This window comes from Mus caroli, unplaced genomic scaffold (genome assembly GCF_978045245.1).
Source record: "Mus caroli unplaced genomic scaffold, Mus_caroli_1 scaffold_7, whole genome shotgun sequence".
NCBI classification, from domain to species: domain Eukaryota; kingdom Metazoa; phylum Chordata; class Mammalia; order Rodentia; family Muridae; genus Mus; species Mus caroli.
The window spans coordinates 127304645-127324044 of NW_028227262.1; the positions used below are offsets into that span (position 1 = coordinate 127304645).

Consider the following 19400-nt stretch of genomic DNA (forward strand, 5'->3'; position numbering starts at 1 on the left):
CAGTTTCCGCCCCATCCGTGACTGAATGTTGTATGTCTGGTCTTCTGCAGGCAATCATGGATATCACAGCTGATGTGATTTCCTGAGTGCTGCAGACATGCTATGTCTCGGACCCAGCGCTTTTCAGCTTCCCACCCCTTTAAATTCTCTCTGCCTTCTCTTCTCCAAGGTTGCCTGAGCTTTCAGGGAGGATGGTACAGGTGTCCTGTATAGGATTGGGTCTCAACAGTCATAATCTTGTAGCATGTTGACTAGTTATGAGTTTCTTGAGTTAGCTGTCACCTACTGTAGAACAACTTCATTCTTTAAGAACAATTTATTATTTTATCTGTGTGGACAGGTTTTGTTTTGTTTTTTTGTTTTTGTTGTTGTTTTTTTTTTTGCCTGCATGCATGTCTGTGCACCATATACATGCCTGGTGCCATAAGAGGCCAGAAGACGGCATCAAATCCCCTAGAACTTGAGTTATAGGCAGTTGTGAGCTGATGTGTGGGTGCTGGGAATAGAACTTGGGTAATCTGGAATGGCAATTAGTTCTTTTAAGTACTGACCTACCTTCCAGCCCCAGAATCTTATTTTTTTAATTACTTAATTAACTAACTAACTACTTTATATCCTGATCAACTTTCTCTTCTCTCAGTTCTTTCCCTCCCTCCCCCATCCACTCCTCCTCTTTTTCTTTTCAAAAAAGAAGGGGAGACCTCCCACAGACATCAGCCAGCCTTTGCACATCAAGTCTCAGTGAGACCAGGAGCAGCTTCTTCTATCGAGGCTAGATGAGGCAGCCCAAGAGGGGAAAGGGTCCCAAAGGCAGGGTACAGAGTTAGAGACAGCCCCGGCTGCAGCTGTCAGGGGTCCCAGATGAAGACTAAGTTACACAACAATTGCATAGGTGTAGAGGGCCTAGGTCAGTCCTGTGCATGCTTGCTGGTTGGCTGTTGAGTCTCTGAGCCTCTACAGGCTGAGGTTAATTGATTCTGTAAGTTTTCATGTGGCATCTGACCCCTCTGGCTCCTCCACGCCTTCCTCCCCCTCTTCTGCAGGATTCCCTAAGCTCTACCTAATGTTTGGCAGTGGCTCTGCATCTGTTTCTATCAGCTGCTAGGAGAAGCCTCTCTGATGCTGGTTCTGCTGGGCTCCTGTCTGAAAGTCTAGCAGAGTATCATTAGCAGTGTCGGGGTGGGCTTTCTCTCAAGGCTCAAGGTGGACTAGTCATTGGCCATTTGGTCAATTTCAGCTCCTTCTTTACCCCAGCATATCTTGTAGGCAGGACAGATTGTAGGGGTAGAAGGTTTTATGCTTGGGTTGATGTCCAGATTCCTCCATTAGAAATCTTACCTGGCTGGGTGCGGTGGCGCACGCCTTTAATCCCAGCACTCAGGAGGCAGAGGCAGGCGGATTTCTGAGTTCGAGGCCAGCCTGGTCTACAGAGTGAGTCCCAGGACAGCCAGGGCTACACAGAGAAACCCTGTCTTGAAAAACCGGAAAAAAAAAAATCTTACCTGGTTACGGTAGATGGCTGGTTAAGGCTCCAAATCCCCCATTGCTAGGAGTCTTAGCTAGGGTCATCCTCATAGATTCCTGAGAGTTTCCATTGATAGGTTTTTAGCTCATCCTAGAGATGCCCCACCCCCACCCCGAATTGTCTCTCCCTCCATCCTCCTTTACCCAACTTGATCCCTCCTGTTCCCATCCCCACCCCTCACCCACCCCCAGTGTCTATTGTATTTCTCACGATCAATGGTATTAATGTGTTTTACTGTGTCCAAGTCCATACTCCCTTCCCCACCTTGTTGCTGAACTTTGGGTCTGAATTGTAGCATGCTTATCCTTTACGTTATAGCTAATACCCACTTATAAGTGAGTACATGCTATGCATGTCTTTCTGGGTCTGGGTTAACTCACTCAGGATGATCTTTTCTAGTTTCATCCATTTGCCTGCAAATTTCACAATGTCTTGTTTTTAATAGCTGAATAATACTCCATTGTGTAAATGAATCACATTTTTCTTTATCCATTCTTCAGTTGAGGGACATCTGTGTTGTTTGCAGCTTCTGCTATTGTGAATAAAGCTGCTGTGAACATAGTTAAAGACGTGTCCTTGTGGGATGGTGGGGCATCCCCGAGTGGTATAGCTGGGTCTTGAGGTAGAACTATTCTCAATTTTCTAAGAAACTGCCAAATTGATTTTCAGAGTGACTGAACAAGTTTGCACTTCCACTAGCAATGGAGGAATATTCCTTTTGATCTATTAGCCATTCTGACCAGGCTGTGATGGAATTTCAAAGTCATTTTGAATTGTATTCATTCATTCATTCATGGCTAAGGATGTTGAAAATTTCTTTAAGGCTTCTTAGTCATTAGCGATTCCTGTCAAGAATTCTCTGTTTAGATTTGTACTCCATTTTTTATTTGGTTTGTTGATAATCTAGTTTCTTGAGTTCTTTTTTTTTTTTTCTTAAAGATTTAACTATTTATTATAGGATTACACTGTAGCTGACTTCAGACACTCCAGAAGAGGAAGTCAGATTTCATTACAGATGGTTGTGAGCCACCATGTGGTTGCTGGGCATTGAACTTGGGACCTTTGGAAGAGCAGTCAGTGCTCTTAACCACTAAGCCATCTCTCCAGCCCCCTTGAGTTCTTTATATATTTAGGATATCAGTCCTCTGTCAAGTGTGAGGTTAGTAAAGATCTTTTTCCATTCTGTAGGTTGTCATTTTGTCCTGTGATGGTATCTTTTGCCTTATAGAAGCTTTTCAGCTTCTATAATAGGTCCCATATATTAATTGTTGATCTTAGTACCTAAGCTATTGCTGTTCTGTTCAGGAAGTTGTCTGCTGTGCCCATGCAATCCAGGATATTCCCCACTTTCCCTTCTATCAGGTTTAGCATATCTGGTTTTATTATGTTAAGGACTTTGATCCACTTGGACTTGAGTTTTGTGCAGGGTGGTAAATATGGGTCTATTTTCATTCTTCTACATGTACATATCCAGTTAGACCCACAACATTTGTTGAAGGTGCTTTCTCTTTTTTGACTGTATGATTTTGGCTTCTTCCTCAAAAATCAAGTGTGCATAAGTGTGTGGATTTATTTTTAGGTCTTCGGTTAGATTCCATTGATCAACTTGTCTGTTTTTATGTCAGTGCTATCTAGATTTTATTATTATTTCTTGGAATTACTGATTGTAATCAGAGATGGTGATACCTCCAGTTCTTTTATTGTACAGCATTGTTTTAGCTATCCTGGATGTTTTTGTTTTTCCATCTGAAGTTGAGTATTTTTCTTTTAGTGTTTAAAGAATTGTCTTGGAATTTTGATGGAGATTGCATTGAATTGGAAGATTTTGGAATATGGCCACTTTCACTATGTTAATCCTACCTATCTATGAGCACGGAGGGCTTTCTATCTTGTGATATCTTCTTCAGTTTCTTTCTTCAAAGACTTGAAGTTCTGGTCATATAGGTCTTTCACTTGCTTGGTTAGAGTTAACACCAAAGTATTTTATATTACTTGTGGCTATTGTGAAGGGTGCTGTTTTGCTAATTTCTTTCACAACTGCTTATCACTTGTATTGAGGGGGGCTATTGATCTTTTTGAATTAATTTCGTATCCAGCCACTTCACTGAGTGTTTTTTATGAGCTGTTGAAGTTTCCTCATAGAATTTTTGGGGTCACTTATGTATACTGTCATATCATTTGCAAATAGCAATACTTTGACTTCTTTCTTCCTTTTCCGATCTGTATTCCCTGATCTCCTTTAGTTGTCTTACTGGTCTAGCTAACACTTCAACTACTATATTGAAGAGACACAGAGAGAATAGACAGCCTTGTCTTGTCCCTGTTTGTAGTGGAATTGCTTCAAGTTTGTCTCCATTTAATTTGATGTTGGCTAGGTATGTGCCTTGTGTCCCTGTTTTATTCTTAGCATGACTGCCCAAAGTGTAAGTTCCCAGCATGGGCTTACTAATGCTTTGTCTGTCTAGAAAAGAATTATTATCTGGGTGAATGTCATTCAGTCCAGTAGTCTAAAAACCAAAAACTAAGAATAAAAACATAAATATCTAAGCAATCGATTTTTGTTTTTGTTTGATATTTTAAACATATTTAAAGACTATTTTCTACATGATGAGAAACATTAATCATGGCTCTGGAGTGCTCCCTGTAGAAAAGACAACGCTGCTATGTTGAAATTGTTTCTTCATTTGAGTTAACTGCTTGAAAATAGACCCAAATCTAGTTGGTATAAGGGTCAGAGAAATGGATCGTAAGGGTTGGTCCTTAATATTATTCTTTCTTTTCTCCAGTGATTTTCATTTCTAGCCCACATCTTTAGTGTTTTTATGTTGCAAATGTACCCATACAAGGTCCTTTAACTCAGATTACAGTTTCAGTGCTAAGGGTCCATCCCAGAGCCTTGCACATGCTAGGCAAGTTTTCTGCTAGTGGTGTACATCCTTAACTCAGTAGTTTACAAAACCCTCAACAACATGGAAACCAGGTGTATTTAATGCTATTTTATACAGTTCTATATCTTCTTGGTTTTCAGATTTTCCTACTCTAGAAGTGTACTCTGGTTTTCCTATGGCACTGCAGGCCATTTCAGAATTTACTGTGTAGCCTTGGTGGTCCTTCAGCCTCCCCCACTCCCCAAGTGCAAGGATTACAAGTGTGCACCACCACTGTGCCCACTGTACAGTTCTCTCTCTTCTGAGTCATTGCAAGTCCAATCCAGGGCTTTGTATATACCAGACAAGGGCTGTGCTATTGACCCACATCCACTCTTAACACTTACTTCACTTCCTCTTGTATCTAAAGATTCTGCTACACACCAGCACTTAGCCTCTTGTGTCAATACTCTTCAGAGCATCATGGTAACTCAGTATCTGGGGTGTGGCTCGAGATTCTGCCTTTCCAGTTAGAATGAGCCCATGTCTAGTGCTTTAGCTAGAACACTTGTCTCTCCTAATTTTCATTCTGGTGTTTCATATTGCTAGGGACCTTCTTATCGTGTATGTTTTACCTGTTTGATTTTGGCACTGTTTAGAGCAGGTATTTGCTTGAATCTTGTAACTGTAGTGCCTTTTATCTATATTGGATGTCAGTCTACATTGAACTGGTGCAAATATTAATTGTGGGGTTTGCTTTATTTCTTGTTTCAAATATATTAGCTCTCATAACCATTTATTTAGCACCTAACTTAATTTAGCAAATGTCATTGGGTTGAATCTATATACGTTGGTTTCTGAAACCTGGTGTCTAGTTACCCATAGTGGTCACTACAGTTCCGTCATCATCGGTGAGCTCCCTTTCTGCTGTCCTTTGTGATAACGTAATAGCTTGAACCGATCACCTTTTCCTTTTTATTGGAAGTAGAGCATTTTCTACTGTATATATTTCTACAATATATATCCTCATTACAGTTTCCCCTCCCTCTACTCCTTCCAGTTCCTCCTTTCCACTCTTCCCATCTGGATCCACCCACCCCATTTCTGTTTTGCATTTGAAAAGAACAGGCTTCTAAAAGATAGCAACCAAACCTGACAAAATAAAATATAGTAAGATAAAACAAAAGTCATCATATTGAAGTTGAACAAGACAAACGAAGAAAAGGAAAAGAACCCAAACTTTATTTGTTTGTTCCTTTTCTTGAGACAGAATTTCCTCTATGTAGCCCTGGCTGTCCTGGAACTCACTCTGTAGACCAGGCTGGCCTTGAACTCAGAGATCTGCCTCCCTCTGCCTCCCAAGTGCTGGCATTAAAGATGTGCACTCACTAAACCTAGCTCATTGTCTCAAGCTCTTTATATCATAGTGTTTCAGAAAAATAAAACAGACATTTCCAGACAGGAAGAATGAAAAATTTACCCACAGTTAATAATTGAAATTACCAAGATAGATTGTGATGTAAAAGAATAAAATAAAAATTAAAAGGCAAAAGGCAAAGAACCACAACAAGTAAAAGATATAATCTCCTAAATGAAGTATTTTGGCATGGGGATGTAGCTCAATGCTAAGTGCAAGAATACCTTGCTTAGCATATCTAGATTTAGTCCCCAGCATGTCCCACTCCCAAATACACAAACACTAGTTTTTTAAAATAAGACTTAATCTTGAAGGAATTAGCAAGTCACGCTCCATTTGTAAAAATAATACCCAGAGACCCTGGATACCCTTGACTTAGAATTCCACCCATTCACAGGCTGGACAGGGACTTGTACAGTCTGTGAGTCATGTTCCTGGCCCTGATTTAATGCAGGGTTAGTTTTCAGCATGGACGTTTAACTAGCACAGAACTGAACAAAGTCCAGGTTACCTCTGCAGATATTGCTGCAGTGAATTTGTGGACGTAATTATTTTTAGCCTTCTATATCTAAGCCATTGGTAAGTACAATATGTATGGGTTAGTTAAGACGGTATTAAAAGCTTAGGTACAACTTAGTTCTAATCCTATAGTCTGACTTAATTGAAGGACATCCATGGAAGTCTGATGAAATCAGGCAGGGTGTGTCCATCTCTTGATATATTATCTAAAAGAAATGAAAGACTGGGGTTATCACCTAGAGTCAGAAGTAAAGCATGCAGGTGAAGAGGGGCTGTTGCCTTCCAGGCTGGGCTTGCACCTGACACTTTAGCAATGCCCCGTATTCATGAAAATTAGGTCATCTGCTTGCCTGCAGGTTTACCTTCTCATAATTGCAGCCCTGGGGACAATCTTTCGGTTTTGATGGGTTTTGGATACAAGTAAACTAACCTTGTCTCGAAGTGCTTCTTGAGAATTTCTTTGCCTTCAAGCCTCTGATCAGCTAACACATGTTCCACGGAGGGCTATTTTCCCTGAAGCTCGATGACTCACAAACAGATTTCCAGGCCATTGTCTTTAACTAAGTAGCAATTACAGATTTGGCATCTGAAATGTAACCAGCAAAATGATCTGATTGTTTTCGAATTTTTAGACATTTATTTTTACTGTTTATGTATGTGGGTGTTTTGCCCACATGTACGTCGTCTCTGCAGTACTCTTGTACGTGGTACCTGAGGATATGGTGAGCCTCCAGGTGGGTGCTGGCAGTGGAACCCGGGTCCTTTGCAACAAAAGTGCTCATAACCACTAAGCCAGCTCCCCAGTCCTAGAGTTACTCTGCCCTTCCTTCTCTGAGGCTACTTTAAAAAAAAAAAAAAAAAAAGTCACCACATCTCATTTTCTGGAAGAGTTACTCTAAAGGTCCCCACCCTGCCATTGTGCTCCGGGACTGACTGGTGATCTGTCTGTACATCGTCACCCTTTAGAAGTGAGTGGTGCAGCCAGCCTGGGTACTCCATGAGATGATTTCCACATCTGCTTGGGACCAGCAGAATTGCTCAGCAGGGAAACAATGCTTGTCACCAAGCCTGACTTCTTGAGTTCAATTCCTAGGACCCACACGGTAGAAGGAGAGAACTGGCTCTTGTAAGTTGTCCTCTGAGATTTCCACGTGTGTACCTTGGCATGCCCGTATCCACACATATACAACATATGCATACACATTACGTGGTATGCATACACCTCAATAAGTAAATGTAATGAGAAATTAAAAATACACTAAAATATAGAAGCTAGCTCCACCAATCACAATTATGACCTAAAACAAACACACGAGTTAACCGCTCTGTCCTCTGTTTCCTTATCTCTGAAACTTGATGACCACGTCAGTAACCACCCAGAAGTACTTGACAGAGCTAGCACATAGGAACGAGTGGTAGTGCTTTAGCTCTGGTCCGAACTTCCTCTTCCATACACTATTACCATACGATCAGATGACCTGCCATCTAATTAGCCCAGCACGGGTCAGGGAGAGTGGAATTCCTGATTTTAACAGTGCTCCTTTCTAGAAATGTAAACACCTGAGTCTGGTGATACATTCTTTTCTTTAACTAATTAATTAGTTAATTAATTATGTTTGGTTTGTATTTTTTAGAGAAAAGGTTTCTCTGTGTAGCTCTGGCTATCCAGTCTGTAGACCCGGCTGGCCTCAAACTCAGCTCTACCTGTCTCTGCCTCCTGAGGGCTGAGATTAAAGGCGTGTGCCACCTTCACCCAGCTAATTGCTTTTTTTGTTAATTGTGTTTATTAGTGTGGTGTGTGTGTGTGTATGTGTAAACATATTTGTGTATGCGTGTTGGTACACGTGTTCATGGCGCTTGAGTGGAGGTCAGAGGACCACCTGGGAGAGTCAGGTCTCTCCTTCCAGCGTCTAGATCCTGGGAACACCCGGCTTGGTGTCAAGCCTGCTGCTACCCATTGCACCTTCACATCTTTTTTCTTCTTAAAGACAGACTGAGGTTGAGCGTGTCTAGCCTGCACATTGCTAACTTTGTTCTGGGGGTTAGTTTTCTCATTCGAAAGAGTGAAAGCATCGGATCTAATCTCTGTAATTATACCAGGAAAAGGAAAGAGTGAGCTAGGGAAACCGTAGCACCTGCGTGTGTGCTTGCTCCACTCCTTTTACCCCTCCCCCTTTTCTGCTTGTTATTTGCTTGTCCGTGGCCGTCTTTCCTTGGGAATCATTTCTGTGCCTGGGTTATGGAGTTGGGGAGGCTGTTGTGCTGTGTCCAGGGCATTACTCTTTCCCTGCATTACAGCTGTGTGACTTTAGTGGTGTATAATATTCTCCTAAGTGTTCTCCTGAGAGTTCAAGCCGGTGACTTGGTTTCTTCTCTTTAAATACCTCGACACTCCCTTTCAGCTTTAACTTTCCGTTCTATCATTTGAATAGTAGACTTGCAGGAAACTCACAGTTATCAAAAATAGTCCAGAAGTAAAAACTTAAGTGTCTATTTATAGTCAGACAGCTGGCCAGCTTATTTCACCGTGTACTAATTTGCCAAAGCAGGAGCCAGCTGCCCACAGTACTTTGATGCTCCTTGTCCACATTTCTTGGACTGGGATCAGACACTGGCGTGTTACAGTGCACCAAGCGTAACTGTGAAGGAGGACAGTTGAGACCCACTGTGGGGGCTAAGAGCTGACCTTTGCCCTTCCTTGAACTGATGAAATAAACTCTTAGTAACAGCATTAATATCATTTATGCCAACCAGTACACTTTTGTTCTGAGAAATTCAGGTTCCCCAACATTTACCTCTTGGACGTCCAAAGCCTTGCAACCCTTTCGCCCCTCCCCCCATGGTTTATGAACATTCTCCAGGGCTGTGTGGGTACCCAGCACTGGCCAGCAGAGGCAGCGGTGGCAGCAGAAGCAGCATCATTTAAACATTATCATGTTCACCAACACACACTGTAGTCTTTTAAAAGATATATTTTCAGGCTAACTTTTTGAGTAGGATCCAAATTTGCAGTAAATAATCAAATAGAATGTTTAAAATGATATTTCAGTAATAAAACACAGCTCTCCAGGATTTCGACACACACTTGCCCATAATGAATTACATAGTGGGCAGGTACCGCTTCTCTGAACTGATATTGTAATGTAGATGCGCAGTCATTCACACACACATTGCCTAGGCTTATTAGAAGCTTTAATATGTTGAAAGTAGGTCATTGCCAATGGGCCTGTGCTTTCTAATAGTCTTAACTGTTTCTCTCCTTAGCTCGATCCGCGCTGGACTCAGCCATTCGTCGTAAGTCTCTCATCTTGGTGTTTTATAAGTACTTTATCCTGTGTGTTCATTGGGAAGCTTTTATCCAAGGAGTGTGGATAAAAGTTGTGAACAAACCCTGAAGGAGACAAGTTGTGTTGGATGCCTAGTGTCAGAGGCTCTTCATTCCCACTGGGCGTTTGCTCTTCACTTGGGTTCTGACCCATGGCGTAAGCACAGACGATGTTTATCGAATAGAGGAGTCTGCTGCCGCTGATACCTGGATGGATGGAAGGACCAAGCTTTCACTGATCCTGGCTTTGGACTAGACAATGCAAAGGAGCCAATTAAAAAGCCTCAGGCACCCTGAAATTTAACTTCCAGAATGATTAAATAAAATCTGCATTGCTGAGCAAGATCATATGGCATGATCCATTTCTGTCAGGTTAGCTCATTCCTCAGGAGGGTCTGAATTGTGCCCTTGAGCCTTTTTATATCGGAAGCTTTGCCTTTCTTCTTGTTCTTTTGATACTCTTAGAGAAAAACATTCTGACAGATTTTGAAAGTTTTCATTTATTTATAGTTTATTAAAGAATGTGTGTCTTGCCTTTTTAATTAATTTTTAAAGTATGTATGGTGTACAGCCTGCATGTATGTATGCTCACCACATGTGTTCCTGATACTCAGCGATGCTGGAGAAGGCATCTGATTCTTTGGAACTAGAATTACAGATGGTTGATTATGTGGCTGCTGGGAGTTTAACCTGGGTGCTCTGGAAAAGCAGCCAGTACTCTTAATCGCTGAACCCCTGCCTCTAGCCCCTAACTAGGTATACCTTAATGTCTTATATATGTGTTTTTGTATACATAGTTTGAGATCTAAGACTATCTGAAATCTTAATTAATTTGTTTTCTAAAGAATCTCCAACGTATTTCTGTTCTCCCCAAAGCTACGAAACCTCCGAGGTACAAGTGTGGGATCTCAAAAGCGTGCCCAGAGAAGCATTTTGCTTTTAAGATGGCTAGTGGAGCAGCCAATGTCGTGGGACCCAAGATCTGCCTGGAGGACAATGTGTGAGTATGGGATGGCTCGGAGCTCGAAGGTCGTGGATTGAGTGACAGTCTGCGGACTTGAGGGTCATGGCGTTCTGAAATGCTTTTGCTAACAGACAGTAATTCTGGTTATCATAGTATGATTTTTTTTCTCCCCTGTACATTAAAGAGAGTGACCAAGAGACCTGCATTTATCTGACTTTGTGTAGGATGCAGGTGGCTGTTTCATTTGCTGCTTAAGTATGAGGAAAAAAAAATTAACTCATCTAAAATCATTAAAATAAAAACATTTCTCTAGTTGGTATAGTTCAAGTGTTCAGTGTCTCCGCCACACGGCTGTTGACCACACATCCCATATAGAAAACATATGTGTCAGAGCAAAGTCCCATTGACAGCTCTTCCCAGAGCAATGCATGCCTCACGTCCTAGGCCAGATGCTTGGGTGGCGCTGCTTGCTGAGGTGTGACGTGACCTGGAGGTCAAGCCCCTTGCGCTCACACGGCTCTGGGATGAGCTGAGCGACTCTGGGGTTACAGTGCTCTCTACACCGATGCTCATTGGCTTGTCATCATGCCTTGTCGGCTGTCACAAGTTCCTGCCTCTGACATTGCAAAGCCTGCTTTTAGCTGTTCTTCATCCGATCGCCCAGAAAACTTAGGGACATGACCTCATTGACATTAGTGTAAAATAATAGATAGATATGACATCAGGCTGGGTAGGCTAAAGCTGGTGTACAGCTAAACAGGACAGTGCGGACTTTTTCTCCCAGCTCTTTATGAATTTTAGGTAGAGCTTTTAAATTAAAATTTCAGTGAACTATGAAAGAATTGGCCTCATGCAAAACACTTTCTTGGAAAATTGATGCTTATAAGCTCTGCTCATTTTCCCCGAGTGCTAACGGGCAGCCACCGTCAGTTACGCTCTGACTTTTCAGTACCCCAGATCTGTTTAATGACACAGCAGAGTGTGCAAGTTTTGGACGTTTCTGGGTCTTCAGACACACTCCCCTTTGTCTCACTAAAGAGTCCAAGTTTGAGTGTAAATAAGAGGAGGAAAGTTCTCTTGGAATACCTCGCCCACAGACAGTCACCTCTTTGAAGCCCAGAGTTTAGTGCAAGGAGAACATTAAACCCTTTCCCAAAGCCAGTTTTCCAACCGCAGCTACATAGGTCAGAAGACAAATGTTTATTGACAGTAGGGCTTAGTAGAAGTGTACCGGGCTGGCAGCCAGATCTTTTGGTTCTAGCCCGGTGGGCATGTCATGTAGGGTTTGTACTCTGTTGTAGTTTGCCCAACCAAAAGATTGAGGCCGTCCACTAATCAGCTGCATTTCAAGAATCATTCTGCCATTCCCACGAGAGATTAATAATTGATGGAATGTTACAGCTAGAGCTCAGGTCATGAAGCTGCGCCTTGGAGAAGGGCTTTGTAATTGGCCAAGGATCTCTAGTGGGGAGACTGCAGGGACCAGATCTTAGCCTAGTCCTTTTTCTGATAGAATTATTTCTGTATTGAAAACTTACAAGGTTTTTAAACAATGCTAACGTACAGAGACTGCTTGCCCTGGCGGCCATTCATTCGCCAGGTGTTGGTTGAGTGTGTTTTCCCCTGTCGTGGGATGTACAGTCTAGCAGTGGTGACAGATACCTAAAAAGGAATTGCAACTAAGTGGTTGTCAGCCAGGACCCCAGCTGTGTAGGCAGTGAGGCGCTTACTTGTGAGAGTGAGTAAGGTAGAGTCTAATTTGAGATTGTCATTGAGGTGAAAGGACCTAACTTTAGATTCTAAGATACTGAGTGCGGTCGGAGAAGCTTGGGATCAGGGGACGACCCGAGGCAGGACAGACATTTCTGAACACCCCAGATGGGAGGCACATTTCCACAGGCCATAAGGAAGGAAAGTTCTAGAAGTGAGTGGGTCAGGCCACACACAAATGAACCTCTGATCGGTACAGGTCAAGGGTTGAGATAATTTTATAAGAGTGTTGCGCAAGTTTTCAGACTCTTGACTGTGCTAACGATCTCAGTTGTATTGAAAAAAAATGAATTTCATAGCTATATAAGATGACTCACCTGGTGGAACAAAGAGCAATGGAAAGCCACGGCTAGTGGAGCCAGCTGTTAGACAGGGCATCCCTAATCATCCCATTTTTTTTTTTTTGCCTGTTTCTCTACAAATACATAATTAATATGTATGTCCCTGTAGCTGTTCTGCGTACAGGAATTCACTGTAGAGACGAGTACTCTAGATTGCTGTCTGGCAGAGCTAATTGCTATGTTTGTTATTTGTCATAGCTGTGGAGGTGCCAACTGCAGACCCTGCCTGGGCTCTGCTCATTTCTAGTGCTCAGGCAAGCTGCCCCCCAAGATGCTTAAAGTAGCCATAGCTGGTGGCAGGTATATGAGGTAAAACTGCTCAAACTATGATTTGAAAGTGTATAGTGTTTATGCCTTTCCCTTAAGGTTCATTCATTCTTTCTTTCTTTCTTTTTATTTATTTATTTATTTATTGTTTTGTTTTAAGGCGTTTATTGTAGAAAAGCAGAGAGAGGGAGAGAGTAGAGAAGTAGAGGTGTTGGGAGGGGGGGAAGGGAATGCAGAGAGAGGGGAGCTAGGGGGCAAGAGGGGAGCTAGGGGGCAAGAGAGAAGCAAGGGGCAAGCAGGAGTAAGAGAGAAAAAGCAGGTTCTCTTTCTAAAGGTGTGTGTAGTGGTCCAGAGGGCCCTTCACAGTCATCAAGAATAAAATAAATGTATTAATTGCTGTGACTGCTCCTAATGTGTTGGTTTCTTGGGTGGTTTTTCCTTGACTGCAGGTTTTCCCTGCTTTAATCTGTTTAACTTGATAGACTGCTGCCCCCTCGTGGGAAGCCTGTGGCACTGCATCTTGCTGCCTGCCTTCGTTCTGTGTTGGACTTGTTTGATGGAATATAGAGCACGTTCTGAGATGATGGAGACAGTCCATTTGGAAAGTCGCTGGGGTTTGATTATTAGCCAACACATCAGTTGTAACGAGCACCTTTTGGAACCATCCAGTGTCCTCCAGGGTCTGGAGCACGTGCTTTGAGGTGCTCCCCTTCTGATGCAGCCCATCCAGTTTTCCAGTGGTGAAGCTTATGGCCGTCCTATGAGTGTGCTCAGCACACATATTCTTTTGTTTAAAACGCTTGGAGATGTAGCTTATATATGCCTACACTTTACTCATTTGTAGTGTGATTCATTGTCATGTTTGTCGTATAATTCATTGTGTACAAACTCTGTGTGGTGGTCTGGGGAATGACACTGTTAGGAGGAGTCACTGATGGAGTAGGTGTGGTCTTGTTGGAGGAAGTGTGTCACTGTTGGGGTGGGCTTTAAGAGTTTCCCTATCTTCCTGGGGATGTCAGTCTTCTCCTAGTGGCCTTTAGATGAAGATGTTGTATCTCAGCTCCTTCTCCAGCACCATGTCTGCCTGGATGTTGTCATGCTTCCTGCCATGATGAGAATGGACTGAACCTCAGAACCTGTAAGCTAGCTTCAATTAAATGCTGGCCTTATAAGAGTTGCCTTGGTCATGGTGTCTCTTCACAGCAGCAAAACCCTAAGACACTCTGCCATAGTCATGTTAGGCTTATTCTTCCTTTTTATCTTGTTCATTTTTCTTCCCTCCCTCCCTCCCTCCCTCCCTCCCTCCCTCCCTCCCTCCCTCCCTCCCTCTCTCCTTTCTCCCCTCCCTTCCTTCCTTCCTTCAGCCTCTGCCTCTAGAATGCTGGGATTGCTGCCCCAGCTTAGAACATTTTCATACCACCAAAAGGAACTGCACTTGTAACTCTGGCCCTTCCCCATTTTCATTCATTCCGCGCCTTACACCCGTGTGCTAAATAACCTTGTTTGCTTCTGTCTCTGTAGATAAGCTTGGTTTTGATGTTTTCCATAGCTGTGTCATCTTCGGTAACTGGCTTCTTCACTTGGTATAATGCTTTCAAGGTTCATCCACCTTGTAGCTCGTACTAGTTAATTCTTTTCACAACTGAATGATTTTCCATTATAGATATGGCTCATTTGTATAGCCCTTTATCAGGTTGATAGGTGTATGGATTATTTCCCCGTCCTGACTAGTAAGAACAGTGTTCCTGAACCATTTTCCATGCAGGTTTTCTGTGGCTGTGTTTCCACTCTCTGTGCTTGTATGGCCGTGACTTTCAGATAGCTGTCTGGCTTATAAAGGAACTGTCAGATTGTTTTCCAAAGTGACCCCATTTGACCTTTGTACCAGCCGAGTGTGAAGTCCTGGGTCCTCCGTATGCCCAGAGACTACAGTATCTAGTAGGAGTGAAGGTGTCTCTCATGGAGGCCTTGATGTGCATCGCTCTAATTGTTGATAATGTCTTGCATCTTTAAAATTCACCATAGGGAAATGTCCATTTTGTTCGTTTTGAAAATTGATTGATGGTTATTTTTCCTTGCTTGGTTGTTTGCGTATGTCCTTCTCACCCGTTTATGTTCCGTTACCTGCATCTTTGTTTCAGATGAACTTACTGTCGGCATCATTGCTGTTAAATAGCGTGGCTCTGTAATAGCTGATGGTTCGCATTCCGTCTTCATTTGGTGTGTTTGAACTACTTACATTCACTGTACTTGCTATCATTTTAGCATTATTTTTTCTGTTTTCAGATAGCTTTACTTTGAGTTTCATGATCATTTTTTAAAGTTCTATTGGAGGGGCTTAGTTGGGACGAGGTCAGCAGGTGTGGCTGGGGGAGGCGTGACACGGCAACACGGGATGAGGGAGGGTTATGGGCTATATGACTAAAAAAATACTTTCTAAACACACGCAGAATTATTTAAATTAGTGAAACCCATGGATATTATATATGACAATAAAAACATTTTAAGAAGGTTTTTAGATTTACTCGCTGTTTTTGAGTGTATCTTTTTGGAGAGACTTATAGTGATACTGTCTGTCCCTTAGCAGGAAGGTTTTGGAATTAAGGTCTAGTGTTTCTTAGGTAAATGAGACCTAGATGTATGTTCATGGCACTATGCTTGCATGTTTGAAGTTTGCAGCTGGCACTGGCTGGCACGGAGCCCTTCTCAGCATCAGATGCACGACGCTTAACATTCGTTTTCTTTTTCCATACTTTGTCGTACTCATTTACATAAACAAACATGCCACTCACGTATTAGAATTAATTCCCTGCAACTATAGTTCAGTTCCAGATATGAGTTCTGTGGAAGGCACTGACACCTTCTGTGGAAACCAGTTGACTATGTGGAATGCATAATAAAGCATTAGAGACTTGCAAAATTATGTGCTACACATTCTATCTAATATTCACATGCCTGCACAGCACCTCCTCTTGCAATACACTGCTGAGGAAATCGCTAATACCTGGAATTCTTTTAACATGACCTACAAACTTTGGTTTTGTATCCCATAAAATAAACTGTTAGCAAGTCAATATGCCACTGTGCCGTGCGTCTCACGGGGTCACCTGGCATTGTTGACAGCCCGAAGGTGCAGAGCATTTATCTCTGGTTATCTCAGGCAGCCCACGTGCAGCCATGATGAGGTGTAATTCGTAGGTACAGCATTCCTTCTCAGTGCAGAGAAGGTTTGCATTGATAAGGACTAGGAAAATGTTCACGGTGGGGTGGCCTGGGTACAACAGTGCTCCACTACTCCTTGCTTTGGCTTTTAAAGTGCTTGTATAGCATAGGACTCCATTTCATGTCACCGTGTCACAGTCACAGTGAGCCTACAGAAGGTGCAGAAGAAAGGGTCTGTCCTTTGGCATTTTGAGAATGGTTGAGAGATCGTGTCCTGGGGCGGGCTTGAAGAATGCCTCAGATGGCACTGCACAGAGTGGCAACAGCGTGGCATTTCAATCAAAATTATTTTAAAATTACTTTGTTTTCCTTTGCGTGTGTCTGGGTATGTGCACAAAAGTGCATGTGTCAGCAGAGGCCAGAGGCCTACAATCCCCCTGGAGGTGGAGTTACTGGAGGTTGTGGGCCTCCTGACTGGGTGCTGGTCCTCTGTATAAGTCATACATGTTTGCAACCACTGAACCAACTCTCTGGCACTATTGTACCTTTATGCGTAGTTTTAATTTTATGAAGTATTATTTGAGTTGACATTAGAGTTGACTCAGCAGGCTGTCTTTGATGTTAAATGTTTTTTTTTTTTCCCCGTTTGTCGAGTTGAGTATTTGGTATGTGTATAATAATACCTTTTTGCATTTTATTTCTCTGACATGTTTACATATGCTGTCTGACTCTAATGTTTGTCTTGTCTTCTCTCCCCTTAGTTTGATGAGCGGTGTGAAGAATAATGTCGGAAGAGGAATAAATATTGCCTTGGTAAATGGTAAGAATAATTATTGTACTTTATCAGTATAATGAAGGGATATAGTGTGGGAAATATATATATATATATCCTACACTAAAATTTATTCTTGGGATCAGAATGGCAGGCACCACTCAACTCTGAAACCTTACCGACAAGGGTGCCCTCTTGTGCAAACCACTGCAGATGGACACTTGGAATCTACTGATCGGTAGCGTGTCTTTTTGGGCACGTTGCAGCTGTTTGCATTGTGTAGCAAGCTTCTTATGAAATTGCAAACTACTAATCTAGTACTAAATGGGTGCCACGTTGCTGTGCCTTTCAGAACTCTTATTTAGTATGAAAATAGGAAGACATAAGGGCTTGTAAAATGACAAAGGATGGTGGATTGTATAAGTATAGGGAGCAATAAAGGTGTAATGTGTTGTAAGTTTCCAATCCTGTCCACATTCTCCTCAGAGGTTCATTGGTGTAGACAAGTCCGCTGAATCCTGAACATAGCGAATGTTACGAAAGTAAATCTTAAGCATCCAGCCCATGGGCGCAAAGTGATACCCATGTAGCTGGCCACTGTTCAGGCATATATTCCTTTAACTGTCTGATGAGTAGGGTAGCCAGCAGTTTATCCAACCCACCACAGAGAAAAGCTGTTTGCTTTATTCATAAAGACAACTATAGGACTGTGTGCTAAGCTAACACCTTAATGTCTCGCCATCATTGATCTTAAATGTAAAATAAGTGTAAATTTTGTTTTAAAATAACTTTAATATAGATTGTTGTTTTGGTAGCTAACTTCTTTGCTGTGGATAGAGCTTGTATGTAGGAGGTGATTAGCCCAGGATGATGGCCCCACATGAAACTGAAGTGTAACATAGAACTGACCTGAGACCAATGATGCACATCTATGTGTATGGTTCAGATTATAAAGTCTATGAGCAGTTCCTTCTGTCAGTGAGTTCATGCCATTTGTTGGGTAACACTATTTTTTAAAATTTCTACACTTATATTTCAGTTGTGTGCTTTCATATGTGTTTTGTCTCTTTCAGGGAAAACAGGGGAAGTGATAGACACCAGATTTTTTGACATGTGGGGAGGAGGTACGTGCAGCTTACACTGTGTCCCCGCGGCTCTCACTGAACCATCTGAGAGAGAACTGTTCCCATTTCCCTCCCTCGGGCCTCACTGTGTGTCCACTCATATTTAATACATTGCATGCAGATTGGTTATTGCAGGGACGTTGTATGAGAGTGAGATTTGGAGGACATCAGCCCTTGTTGGACAGGACACCTGACTCAAAGCTCTGAGTTTGTTTAGATTGCTCCCTGAAGTTAGACATATCGGAGGACCAGTATAACCAGTTCACACAGTTTGGCTTGTGTATGGTTTTTGAATCTCAAAAATTAGTCAAAAGTGGGAGCCTTCAGTAGATAAGGTAAACTCAGGTTCTAGAAAAGCAATACTCCCATTAATTCATCCTATTAACTATTATTTATACACAACACACACACACACACACACACATTCAGGTTCTAGAAAAGCAATACTCCCATTAATTCATCCTGTTAACTATTTATACACACATACACACACACATACACACACATACGCACATATAACTGGACTCTGCAATTACATAGTAAATATTTGAGAGAGGGCATAAACTTTTCTTTGCAGTTTACAGGACTCAGAACAAACCACAGATATTTACTCCTTCTGTGTTTGGGAGTCCTAGGGACAGGACAAGGTCACTATCATGCATAACAAGCACTGACTCCCCAAAGCATGTTACCCCAAAGGGAGGGACTTCTTTAGAAAATGCATTATTTTTATTATTGTAGTTATGTGTAGGTGTGCGGCTGCATGTAGATATATACGTATAAGGATGCAGGTGCCTGAGGAGGCCAGCGACATCAGGTTCTTACAGCATGAGTTACAGGCGTTGTGACCTGCCTGATGTGGGAGCTGAGAACCAAATTCAAGTCCTCTGGAAGAGCAGCGAGCACTCCTACCTAAGCTTTGAGCCATCATTCAAGGCCGCAGGGTTCCTTTATCTTCAAGGAAGGCAGGCTTACCTTTTAGTTGCCTGGTCTATTTACATGTGCCCCATAAGCTGGTAGCTCTCAGGCCGTCGCTATTTAGGTTCAGTTTTAAGACCAGCTGATGTGTCTGATATTTCTTCAGCTCTTAATAAGCTGCTGTGTGTTATTTATTTAAGCTTTAGAAAATGTTTCATAGCTGTCAGAGCTATATTAAATTACACTGTTCCCATCAGTTTTAAATTCTGAGGGCATAATTGCGCTTAGTATAATTTATAACACAGAAACTCTTCCGTGAAGCTGTTGAAACCAGGCGTGTAAACAGAGATCCGGTACTGCTCTCTTAGCCCATCACTGAAGCCGATTTGCTGCCAAAAACTCTTCCTGGTTCAGAAATAATAGCAGTTT

The 19400-nt window shown here is 42.3% G+C and overlaps 1 protein-coding gene across 2 annotated transcripts in view; it reads left to right on the plus strand.

The window, feature by feature from the left end:
* Positions 1-19400, plus strand: part of Fam3c (FAM3 metabolism regulating signaling molecule C) — a 55338-nt gene that overhangs the window by 20164 nt on the left and 15774 nt on the right. For both annotated transcript variants that reach the window (XM_085840801.1, XM_085840800.1), the window contains exons 4-7: positions 9593-9622; positions 10530-10653; positions 16919-16977; positions 18003-18053. In XM_085840801.1, coding sequence (XP_085696927.1) covers positions 9593-9622; positions 10530-10653; positions 16919-16977; positions 18003-18053 — 264 coding nt within the window. The remainder of the gene's footprint in view (positions 1-9592; positions 9623-10529; positions 10654-16918; positions 16978-18002; positions 18054-19400) is intronic.